At 30.5% G+C, this 13,274-nt stretch overlaps 1 protein-coding gene across 15 annotated transcripts in view; it reads right to left on the bottom strand.

The window, feature by feature from the left end:
• Positions 1-13,274, bottom strand: part of NRCAM (neuronal cell adhesion molecule) — a 302,674-nt gene that overhangs the window by 17,563 nt on the left and 271,837 nt on the right. For 5 of the 15 annotated variants that reach the window (XM_074193908.1, XM_074193911.1, XM_074193913.1 and 2 more), the window contains 4 exons: positions 12,662-12,784; positions 11,628-11,813; positions 3,795-3,920; positions 1,595-1,747 (listed from right to left, as the gene is read on the bottom strand). In XM_074193908.1, the coding sequence (XP_074050009.1) occupies positions 1,595-1,747; positions 3,795-3,920; positions 11,628-11,813; positions 12,662-12,784 (588 nt within the window). Of the gene's footprint in view, positions 1-1,594; positions 1,748-3,794; positions 3,921-4,402; positions 4,466-10,215; positions 10,252-11,627; positions 11,814-12,661; positions 12,785-13,274 lie in introns of all 15 variants that reach the window. The other 10 variants (XM_074193917.1, XM_074193915.1, XM_074193921.1 and 7 more) reach the window with 5 other exon arrangements.

Genomic DNA, 13,274 nt, shown 5'->3' with positions numbered 1-13,274 from the left:
ATTTGACCCATATTCTATTTGAGGAAACTTTTCAAAAACTATCATAGTAAAATAGATTAAATTGTTTGGAAAGAACAACAGTTTTCAATTCAAACTTCAAAATAAGTAATAGGAAACTTGACTTGATTTTAAAGTGCTTTCAATGTTAATTAGTTAATTAAAAAGGAGGTAAAATTAGATGAATGAATTAAATTTTTTTGGCTAAAGTAATGTTATTATTTTGTGGGTGGCTAGAGAATAGTTGTCATACTGGCCCAAATGAAACAAAATGCCCAAGAAGCCTTCCCTCTTCCTTCCTTCTTTCTCTACCTCTTAAACAATTATGGAAAAAGCAAATAAAAAAGGCTAATAGGATATTTTTTTTTGTATATAAAGTCCCACAGGATTCTATTCAATGCAACACCTAGCTTGGTCTGAAATACCAGAGTAAGATTAACATACAGAGCAATAGATAAAAATTAAACCTAGGGAGAGAAACTGCCAATATAAACTTGTGTTTGTTTACAAGTGACAATGCACAAACTCACTAATTTAAAGTGATTAAACTGAATCCTTTTGACAAGGACCAGCCAATGCAATCCCCCCCAAAATTGCTAAATCTTATTCTATTCATGACCCTCAATTTGCTGTTATGGATGCAAAAACAGAAAAAATTATGAATATTCATAATTATGAATATTATCCATGAATATCCCATTCTAAGAATTAGTCAATGTTTTTCAAGAAGAATGGAGACTATTTTCATGTGGAAAATGTATGGACCATTAAATATTATGATTTAAAGAAAGTAACATACTAAATAACATACTAATAATATAATCATGTATTATTACTGACCCTTTTTATATCACACCAAAGTGTATTTTCTAAAGTTAGAAAATAACGTTTTTTTAAAAAGTTATAATATTTGAATCAAAAAGACAGAATTTTTTTTTAAACAAACAAGCTGTATGGGTCAAGTGCTTAGAATGAAACCTTTTGCAGGATCAACAAACTGTGATTGAACATAATGCTAAAAGCATCCCCGTTCTAGCAATGTAACAGCTCTTTTTGTTTTAAAGGAGAAGGAAATGTGTTTACATTTTCATGAATAAATACAGACATTTTGTATGTAGAATCATAGAATTCTATGTTAGAGATTATTCTGACTATTACTCAGTTAAGAGAAATAGAAACTAAACCTCAGAGAGATTAAGATTTGTTCAGTTATACATTTAATCTAACCAGAAAATAAAACTCATATCCCCTACTTCAAGACCAATGTCCTTTCTCTATTCCTTAAAAACCAAAAGCATATTAACTTCTGTTTGAACTATATGATTATTTGTAATACTAATTACTAAAGTACCAAGGAAACCAAAGTTTATAGGAAAAGCACTTTCACATCAAAAATAACTCCACTAAAATCACTTCACTCTTCAAGTATTTATTTGTACAGCTCTGCCTCACTTAAATCCAATTCACTTGCAAGTCATGATATCACCTTCCAGATGTCACAGCCCTCTTCAAGAATGAAGGACATACAACAATATCAACAATAGTTTCTTTTTCTGATTTCTCAATATGAGCCCACCTTACATGATGGTCACCTCACCTGGACCTGTCTGAAACACATCCTCAGAACTCACAAAACCCGAGTCCCCCTCAGCACCAACTCGAACTTTGTATGATGTTCCTGGCAGTAGACCCTTTAACCCAAAGAAGCTCTGAGAACCATTTACAATTTCTTTTCTCCATTCTTCTTTGCCTATAGAAATTTTTCAAAAATAATAAATTTGAATATTTTATGCTTCTGTAAGTCATTCCATGTATCTAGAAAGGAAAAAAAACATTTTACAGAATAATGGTGAAACCCAGGGGATATAGGTTTGTACCATTTTAAGATCTACCTGTTTCAGAAATATCAATAGTTTAAACTGAATGTTGAAGGCAAATACTTCAGTGAATAGAACATCAAGAATGACAATTAGTGTGCTGAAAATGACTGCCTTATTTTATGGATCAAGTATTTTTCTCAATGAGTTTAAAAAATTCAAAAAATTGCTTGAATTTAAAGATTATATATGACAAATTTTTATACTTCATTAAGCAGCTAGGTTGCACAGTGGATAGAGCCCTGGCCCTGGGGGTCAGGAGTACCTGAGTTCAAATGTGACCTCAGAAGCTTAATAATTGCCTAGCTTTGTGACCTTGGGCAAATCACTTAACCCCACTGCCTTAGATAAATAATTTTCTTTTAAAAACGGATCCAATCCAAGATTAGGGGAAATTACTTCTGTATCCTTGGCTTAGTATAATTTCCATGTAATAGATATATTAAAAAGAACTTTTTATAAATTGAAGCATACTTTTAAACACAGTAGGGAAAAAGTTATTTCAAAGAAGTCTTTTTGTTAAATTGATAAATAACTTTATATTTGTTTGAGTTAGAGAATTTGGCACACAAATTTTTCTAAAACTGACATGCACCTTCAAACAAAAACTGGACCTGTGATTTAACTAGGGTAAAGAGTTCCAAGCAAGGAAGTTTATCAATACAGAGCAATAGATTCTATATAATTTATATAGTTAAAGTATATGTTTGGGCACAGATTAAGTGACTTGCCCAGGGTCATATGGAGCCAGTCTGTTTCAGCTAAAACTTGAGTCTCTCTCTAAGATCTGATCACTTTCCATCAAATTATATTGCTTCTTGAGAGCTAATTAAATTTTAAAAATATCTATTACCATAACCTAAACAGAAAGTAAAGCTCTATAAATACCACTTTCTGAGGAGAACATTATAAATATCTTAGAATTAAAAGTATTTTTTCTTAAATGTCTATTTGGGAATTCAAATTCATTGAAATATATTGGATGGTTCTCTAAAGTAATGATTTTTAAGTTCTTTAAATTTCCCATTCTATTTCCTACATACTAGCAATTACAATAAAAAAGAATAACTGAATTTAAATAAGAAGTTCAATTCTGTTATTCTGTCCAACCAAAACAACACCTTTTCTTATTTAATATCTAGTACATCTTATTATATATACTAGCAAAATATTCAGTAATATATAAGGTGCATTCAGTGGCACCCCCTTTAACACAATCCTTTCTCCTTTCCTATGTCCAGGAATAACTGTTATCTAAAATCTACTCTAAATATGATTTCTATTATTTGAATAAAGTCTCATCTTTCCTACTAGAATGTAAACTTATATATTGAACTGGCACCATCCGTACCAATTGGCACAATGCCTTGATATAGTAGATATCTAATAAAAATATATTAAATTGAATTGAATGTCATATGGGGGGGTGGAGATCCATCTTTTGTGCCAAATATTGAAATCTGATGTTCCTAATGATAATAGTAACTGTTTTAGATGACATTTGAAAGTTTGTCAAGTGCTTTAGACATATCATCTCATTTTGTCTTCACAACTCTGGGAAGTAGGTACTATTATTATTTTCATATGGATGAGGGATTTGAGGTGGACAGAAGCAGACTCAATTTGTCTTGATTCCAGATCCAATACTCTACCCACTGTGTCACCTAGCTAGTAAAGAGTCTTTCAATAGCATTAAGAAATATAAAGGATTTTTTTTATTTAGAAACCAAATATGTAATCTGATGACTCAAACATACTTGTATTTTAATGACAGGATCATTCCTTAAATTAAATATTTCTAAAAGATCCAAACCAAAGTGGCCTTTAAAACGCCATTGTAATGCCATTTAATATTTAATGGCTAAAATATCTTTATCTTTACTTTAGAAGCTACAATCAGTGAATGAAATGGTTCCTTACTCCCTTCTACACCATATTCAACATAAAAGTGGACATGATCCGGTCCCTCATATTCCCAACTGATGTTGGCATAGGTTTCAGCAGCAGCTGCAGTAACATTTCGGATCCTTGGATTAACTGGTCGAACTAAATATGTGACAGAAAACACAAACAAGATATTAAATTGCTACTTAAATACACAAGGGATAAAACAAGGTTCCAGTTTTTGAAACTTCTAAAATATAGGTAAATTTAGAATTTAGTATTGAAATGTAATGTTCTTTCCTAGTTCATTGAAAAATAATGAAATCATAGAAGACAGATGAAAATATAAAGGAAACAATAGAAGGCAAATTACAACACTAATAAATAAATAAATTAAATGTAGAGCCCAGTCTATGAATTCTACCATAAAGTTCCTGAATAATGCAAATTGCTATCTCTGGACTGTTAGACCTACAAAATACGGAAGTATTCATTTACTGAATTATAATATCGGCTGATTCAGTATAATGCAACTTTTCCTTGAGTCTAATTAAATCCCTTAATGTAAGCCTCATAGAAAAATGGGCTTTTTTTTAGCTATTCCTACCATACCATATGTGTAATGAGAAAGAAGCTCACGGTACCCTTATAGAATGTTGGACGACTAGTATGCATAGCAGAAGTTGCAAAATGGATTTCTGAATATCCTTTAGCAGAGGAAATAAGAAAGAAGAAAGAGTAAAAAGTTGTTTACAAGGCACACTACTGATAACAAAGCAACCTTACCTGTCAAGGTTTTCTGATTACACATGCAGACTTAAAATTCATGCAGTTTTTTCCACAAGCATTTTAATACTTCATTCATAAAACTGAAGTCACAGATAACATAAATGACTCTGGCAACAAAAGGCTTTACTAAATCAACTATAAGAAAATCTGAAAGTTAACTTTAAGTTGATAATTGGCAATCTATACTAAAGGAATTCAGCAGATTTTGACTCAAGATTTATTTTAAAAAACAAAGAAAGAAACAAAGAAAGAACAGCCTAATCTTTTTTTTTTAGGTTTACCAGTTATAATCTTTTTATATGGAGAAAGCTTCCTCCATCAAAGTAAATTATATAGTAGTAATATATTAATTCAAGCCTTGGAATTAAATTCAGAGGCATAGTGCTTTATCTCAGAAGAACTAGACAGAAGCTAAAAACCTCTCTTGAAGTAGAAAAAGCAAACCACTTGACCCTTGCTGTCAAAAAGGATAAGTGTTCCAAAGATGATTTCAAGTCTAATCTTCTTGAATATTTAATTTATACAAAGATGATACATATTGCTAACAAAGTAAAGACTCCTTCTCTGAAGCCAATTCACTGCTTTCTTCTTAAACTTCCCCTGTTACAAACCTAACAGATCTTAATTAGTAGTAAAAAAAAATACAAAAATCATAGTTATGCTAGTCCATGCTACTTAATTGCCAAGTAAAAATGCAACTAGTAATTTAACAGCTGAAACCATATAAAATGTTATTTTATACAACTTTATGGATGTTTTATGAAATTTGATATGAATTTTAAAAAAAATATTCAAGTTCTTCTAAATTATAAAGTTTCATGAAAAGTGAATTAAATTCACCAAAAATGGACATTTTACACACCTGTGTAAATGGTTAAATAGATTCCTCTGAAGTTCTAAAATATTTCATTACCTTGCTCAAATACTTTGGAGATAAAGATAAAAAGTACCACTGGCTAGAGAAATAAATTTCCTTGTCCTGGATTAATTTATTTACATAAAACTGAAATAAGCCTTCTATACATATATATGAAAACTCAGTTTTCATGAAGTCTACTAACATATGTCTATATTTATATATTATCATCACAGTGTCAATTTGCAGATAAATATTTTTAAAAGCTTCCTTCCTATTTATTTATCTCTTATTCTTTTTCCTCTTTAAAATCAAAAGACTGAATGATTAAATGAATGAGTGAATGTTTTAATGGATGAGTGAACTATCTATTCATCAGGAAGTCAAGATATAGAAATTCAAAGAAAGGCCTTTTGACATATGGTTTTAGGTTATGGACTACTCACTATAGAGATAGAAATAAAACTCATCTTTGAAGGGGAAAAATTTGAATAAAGGAATTAATAGAAGTGTAATAATTATTATAAAGTCTAATTATCAATTATATGAGTAAACACTTAATTATTATTCTTTTACAAAAAACAGAATATTTTTAAATTTAGGATAAAATATGGTCAGTCAGTCAATAAGAAGTTATCAATTAGCTATGATGTGCTAGGCAGGTATAAAGAAAAACAGTGATATAAAGAAAGATAATCCCTGTTCTCAAGGAGCTGGAAGCCTAATGGGCAGAGACAGCATGCAAACAATTATCATACAGACAAATTATACACAAGATAATAATAATAATAACAATAATAATAACAATAATAATAATAATAATATTAATATAACAACATGAAATAACCCACAGAAGGAATATATTAGAATTAAGAGAAATTAGGAAAGTTTTTCTATAGTAGGTGGTATTTTATCTAGGATCTGCAGGAAGTCAGGAAAGACAGGAGGCATTCTAGTCATAGGGGATGGATAGTGAAAATTCCCAGAGCCAAGAGACTGTTTGATGAACAACAAGAAGGCCAGTGTCACTGTACTGAAGAATATTATATAAGTTTATTATATAAGTTTAGCATTTGTATTTCCTTGTCTTACACACATATATATATATGTATATATATGTAAAAGTTATATTTCTTTTCTATATAGCTCACTAATCTTTGCTTCCTATCAGCAGAAAAAGTCCTGTTTTTGTGTCTAAATCTCCCATGAATAATATAGTCCTGGGTACATTGTAGATGCTTAATAAATTGTTATTAAAATAAAAAGAAACCGAATATTTATATTGAATCTAAATTAATTTTCAGGTGCTACATTTTCAGATGCTGCATTTTTATAAACTCCATCATCATCCTTTGTTGATTCAATTTAGAACTAGCCAAATGGTGTTACTTGGAACTTAACTGCTAACCAGTTTTTACTTTTACATCATCATTAAACTAATACTAGCCATCTCTATCTCTTTCATTTTTATTTCCCATTTATTTCAAACCACAGCAACTTATTTCCTTTAGATCAGAGATTGTTAACTTGGGATGCACAAACTTTTTTAAAAATATTTTGACCACGTTTTCTATATAGTCTATGTAATTGACTTCCTATGTAGTTTAATTTGTACATTTATGCTTTATTCTGAGAAGGCATACAAAGAATTTATTAGACTACCAAAGTGGGTCTGTCTATTACTATTATTCAAGATTAAAATAATCATTTTCACTGAAGCATAACCATACTATGTTCAATAAGATCAGAAATTGTGACACACACCTTTTTCACCCACAGTGTTAATTTTCTATGTATAATCTTATACTAACATATGTACATGATTATTTAGAGCAAAAAGATTTTGATCATCGACATACCATCTCTATCTCTTTTCACTTTCCAAATTGTATCATATTTGGGAGGGATCATTTTATTTAGAAGAGTCTGAATTTTAATTTCTATTAAAGAATGAGTAACTGTGAGCAAAACTCAGGAATTATTTTTTAAATTTACCCAGCTGACTGTGCTGCATCATGCCTGGGTTAGGAGAGCTCTAGTCACCGTAGCTATAATACCAAGTCTATACCATTAATCTCTTCTATGAAAATAGGCATTTATCCCAAACATTTTTACTTATGCAGAACGAATATCACATTTTGGCAAGAGTTAGTTATGAATCTAAACTGGAACTAAGACATCAAAAATATATAGATTGCGAAATACTTTTCAAAATAAAATTTCCAAAAAAAGGAAATGTTAATTTGAAGACATTCCTTATGGAGAGGTAGTGAAGTCACAAAAGAAGTAATCCATGCATACAGTGAAATTCCCAAGTGAGATTAATGTCAACAGGTTATATAAAATGACTGCCTTTTTAAAAAAAAAAACTCCCCTTCTTCCCCCTAATCATTATAGGTACTAGACTTAGGAAAGATGGAAAAGGACTTTTTGATGTCCAAGTCCATTTCCCATAATCTGTGATTCATTTAATATAATATACAGCTACATTGTGGTAAAGTCAGAGATGACCAAACCATAATAATTTTTAAAGTAAAAGCTTTTATGTCAATATATATATATATATATATATAGATATAGATATAGATATATATATAGATATATATATATATAGATATATATTAGGTTTTTGCAAGGCAAATGGGGTTAAGTGGCTTGCCCAAGGCCACACAACTAGGTAATTATTAAGTGTCTGAGACCAGATTTGAACCCAGGTACTCCTGACTCCAAGGCCAGTGCTTTATCCACTACGCCACCTAGCCGCCCTATGATATATTTTATGGAGTATAATATACTTCATTAAAATTATACAACAAAATATTTTCAAACAATTTGCTTATATAATAAACAAATTCCTTCATTTGTACCATAAATGTATGACCAATGCTGAATTATCTAATACCTAGATATCTCTCCTGGGCAATTAGTTAAAATATATTATAAACATACTTTACTTTAAATAAATCATATCTAGTGTTTATCATTCCTGCTTATTTTCCTTCACAGTCATTCAATATGCCATTCGGTAGAGTACTAGAAAAAGGAAGTAGGAAGCTTTCTTAGTGAACTATTGGTATGATGTATGAGGAACAAAGAACTTTATCAGGAATACCAGTAAAGAAGTAAAACCTTGAAGATATTGAACATTTGTACATTAAATAGACAACTAAAAAGACTGATTCTTTTACAATTAGAAGTTAATGTAAAAAATCTCAAACAAGAAATTATTGAATTAGGTTATATATTCAGTTTAAGGAGCATCATTCTCCAAGTTGAATCTAGAATCTTATATGTGACATATTAACATCCATTATTATCAGTTATCATATGTGAAAACTCAGCAACTGACTTGTATTTGAGAAGGCTCAGAACTTGGTCAGGTTGTATAATGTACTTGCACACTAAGCACCAATAATAAACTACATTTAAGAAAAATAATGCAAGTTCCTAATTTGTTGTTAAGGTTAGATATCAGTCAGCCTCCAATTCCTAATTCTAAACAATATTTGACTATTTTGGTCCTTAGCTTAATCTGCTTCCACCAACTGCTACAGAACATGTTTTCCTTTGATAATGCCAGTAAAGCAGTAAAGGTCAAGTAATGAGCAAAGTAGGAAAAATGTCCTAATATAAGTATTTTTACTTTTTGACATTGAAAGTATAAAACATTTAAAAAACAATTGCATTTTATGAGAAGGGTTTTTTTGAAAATGTCATTTAAAGATTTGGAAGTATTAAATGGGATTAAGGTCTAACTTATTTTCCCCAGTACAATATATATTCAACATTATGATTAAAAATCAAAATTAATACTAAAATAGTATTAACTTAAATGTATTTTATAGTAAATAATGCTACAATGTTTCAGTTATAGTAGACCAAAGATACTCCCATAATATTTTCCCTGAAAGATAACAGGAGTACGGATTTGGTTTTTTTGCTAGTTGAACATGGTAATAAGTTAACATTAACACACTCAAAGAATTTAACTGGTTTGTTTGCAGCACCTGACAAAACAATAGCTTAATTAAGCAATTTTAATTTAATTTAAAATGTCATATGTGTGTGTGTGTGTGTGTACTTATACTTGAAATTTTCATCCAGAATTAAGAAACTTAAATTTAACATACTACCAAGATTATTTTTAAAAGCAGATGTCATGATTTCATTCCCTCCTCAAAATCAAAACTGTTTCATATTTTACAATGAAAAGAAGCTCTAATGCCAGTAATTCCTCACAGATAAATATTATCTAAGTAATAAGTATGAGGATTTCATATTGAAAAGTTATTGATTCTTAAATGATTTATCATTCTTGTCACTTAAGGTTATCATCAAGGAAATCACTGTTCACTGACATTCTGGAAAAAATGCCCTAAGATTGGAATCCTTAAAGGTTTTTTTCCTTTTTTTATAAAGCATATATGTTAATGGGAAAAAGATTAGGCATAAATAACTGGATGAAAGCAGATTAAACTAATAAGGCAAAAAATTGGGTCCAATTTGACCATAATCATATCAAAGTAAACTAAGATGAGTTTTTAACTAACCTTTCTTAAAAAGAGTGAATTCATTGATTTTGACAACACAAAAGAACATTATTAGTGATTTTGCTTGATACAGTTACGGCCAGGAGAACAGACCCTCCTTTTGTTAAGCATTTTCTAGATTTATTTTATATATTTCATTTTCTTTTATTATGTATTCAAGGCATGCCCTATGATAATTCGCTCATTATGCATGCTGAAATTTCCCATGCATAACATTGCAACTTTTAAACATTTACAAAGTCATGCAGGTTATTTAATTTACCTTTGTCTGCACCCACAGCAGGTGGGTGTACACCAGCTTTATATGAAAGAAAACAAAAAAAGGACACTATAAAGTTAGTTGCAATATGAAAGTATATACAGAGAGATTAGAAAAAAAAGGCTTATTAATATGCCAGTACATGTAAGTATAATGAAATGAACTAAGATATTCTGTTGTTCCAAATATACCAAGAAGCAAATACAAAATGACTACCCATACTTCATTTAAGCTATATTATTTGGATTTTATGCTAAAGATTAAGACCACTGCAGGCTGAGGATACTTCAAACAACATTTCAGAGAAGATGCTTACAAACTAACATTTAAGAAAAATTTTCAAGGGTAAATGAATAACTTCTAAAAAGCTTAAAAGTTAGAGACATGTAAACATATACAATATTTGATGATGTCATCATTATTTCCATAAAATCCTCCCAAGTATTAATCATTCAAATTGAAAAATACCAGAAGATTATAAAGTCTAAAATAAGTATAGCAGACACTTCTGGCTGCATTAAAGTATTGCTTTTTGTTCTGGATCCTTTATGAGATGCTTTGCTTCTTTATCCTAATCAGTATAGTGATAAGGTCCTGCTCATCTCAAAAAAAAAACAATAGGCTATTTAATTAGAATTTAGAATGATTAGATTTAGAGAGAAAAGAAACTTTAGAGATCATTTGGTTCACTTCCTTAATTTTACAAATGAAGAAACAAGTCCAGAAAAGTTATAATATTTATACTGAGGCCCATGAACTCTTCCACTATATCATCTTGTTACAAAGGAGACAGAGACAAGATACACACACACACACACACACACACACACACAGAGAGAGAGAGAGAGAGAGAGAGAGAGAGAGAGAGAGAGAGAGAGTGAGAGAGAGAGAGATAAAGAGATTGTCAGAAACGAATAGAGATAGGAAGAGACAGAGAGATGGAGAGAGAGAAACAGAAGGACAGAGATAGACACATACAAGGAAAGGAAGAGAGATAGAGACAGAGATAGATAGAATAGAGATAGAATGACAGAGACAGAGACAGAGAAGGAAGCAGAAAGCTAGAGACAGAAAACGGAAGGAGAAAGGAAGGAATGAAGGAAGAAATAAAGGAAAGAACAAAGGAAGGAATGAAGGAAGGGAGAAAGGTAGAAAAAGAAAGAAAATTCAACCACCTGAAGAAACTTTACTTTTTCTCTTAATATTGTAATAAAAGCTTTCAACTTTCATGTGAAACTTGAAAAGGTCTCACTAGATTGGTTTTAAAAATATTTACAAAACATAATAATTAACCACTAAAAACCTTTATATAACATGTACAAGGGTGTTCCTTAATAAGAGAAAAAAAGCTTAGTTATTAAAAGGCAAACACTTTGACTTATTGGAACAGATATGAAGACTTTCTTTATACATACCCATCTTACCTTCATCCACAGTTGTCACAGCTTCTTCAGTTATTTGACTTCCGGATCCTGCTGACGTTTGTGCAAAGAAATAAAATTTGTAGCGTGTGCTGTAACTTAAATTTCTCAAAATCAGACTTGTCATGTTGGCTGGAATTTTTACATCTACCAAAGGGCCCAATTCATGTGTGCTGTTAACTGTAATGGGAAAACAAACACATTTATAATTAATTAGTTGATGGTATTTCATAATAGGAATACAGTCAGCATTACTGCAAATAGTTAAGCAAAGAATCAAACTCTGTATTTCTATGCTGTTCTTTCTATAGTCTTATTATACTAATCTTTTAGGACTTTTGTACTGAGGCATATGAAAGTATGAAAAATTCTGGAAGATCCACAATATGATTTATTAACTCTGGTCTTCAAATTACAGTTGTATGTATGTCTGATGTATGTCGACCTTACAAAGAAGCTCTGAATGTTTTACTCAACTATACTTGTTTCATTTGGGTTTCTTTGCTTAAGTATGCCTTATCTTTTGAGTAAACAGTTAATTTGACCATGTAATGTCTCCAGGCAGTAGTCAGTATAGACCTAAGAAAAGTTAGAGAAAGACGAGCAGGAGAGGACACTGTATTCTAGGAGCCCCCTTATTCTTAGACGTTCTTACATATTCTTAATATGTATTATTAACCCATAAATGTTACCTCAGAGGCAACATATCAATTTGGTGAAAAGTATGATATTCTTGATATTGTAATTAGACTCCATTTCACTTAGTTAAGAAAGGCATGCATTTTTATTGTTTTGACCAATGATGGAAAATTACATGTTCTAAATCTGTCACTTCATAGCATACATAATATTTCCCTTCAAATGAAAATGCTGATAGTATACGTTGATAATGTTATACAAACTTAAAGATTAAATATTAGTATTAAAATAAATATTTCTATTACACAAAGAGCTTATTCAGTGAAGATATACAATGACAAGCTTTTCTCCCCTTTTTCTTCTCCTTTACATTCTCCACAATAACTTACTTGGCTGAAACTTTAAGGTATATGCCGTCAAAATACCATTTGGGTGACTTGGTGGATCCCATTCCAGAGTTAGTGAATCAAGAGTTGGATTAACGATCTTCAGAAAAAGAGGAGCACTGGGAACTTGAAATGAGAAAATAAAGTTAGTACAAATGAACTCCTCAAATATTGCACATTATACTAAAAATAGCCTATTACATAACAGCACACAATACTTCAAATTTTAACGTCTTGAGTTACTTGTTTTGCTTGATACAGTTATTGCCAAGGGTTAGCACTGACCTCAACCAGTTTCCAGTCATAGTCATGTCTCTTTCTACATCATCTATTAACTCTACATTCTCTTTCTTCCCACTGTCACTATCCTGGTTTAGATTTTCAATGACATCTTCCCAGACCATCAGTTTTCAAACATTTTGGTTTCAGGCCCCTTTATATTCTTAAAAATCATTCAGGATCCCCAAACACTTTTGCTTATGCTGGTTATATCTATAAAGATTTACCATGTTAGAGATTAAAAGGGATACATTTAAAATAACAAAACAATAACATATTTTTATGAAAAATATTTTCCAAAACAAAAGGTTAAATAAGAAGAGTGGTACTGATTTAC

This window comes from Macrotis lagotis, chromosome 7, assembly GCF_037893015.1.
Source record: "Macrotis lagotis isolate mMagLag1 chromosome 7, bilby.v1.9.chrom.fasta, whole genome shotgun sequence".
In the NCBI taxonomy this organism is placed as follows: Eukaryota; Metazoa; Chordata; class Mammalia; order Peramelemorphia; family Peramelidae; genus Macrotis; species Macrotis lagotis.
This window is presented reverse-complemented; position numbering and strand designations above follow the sequence as displayed.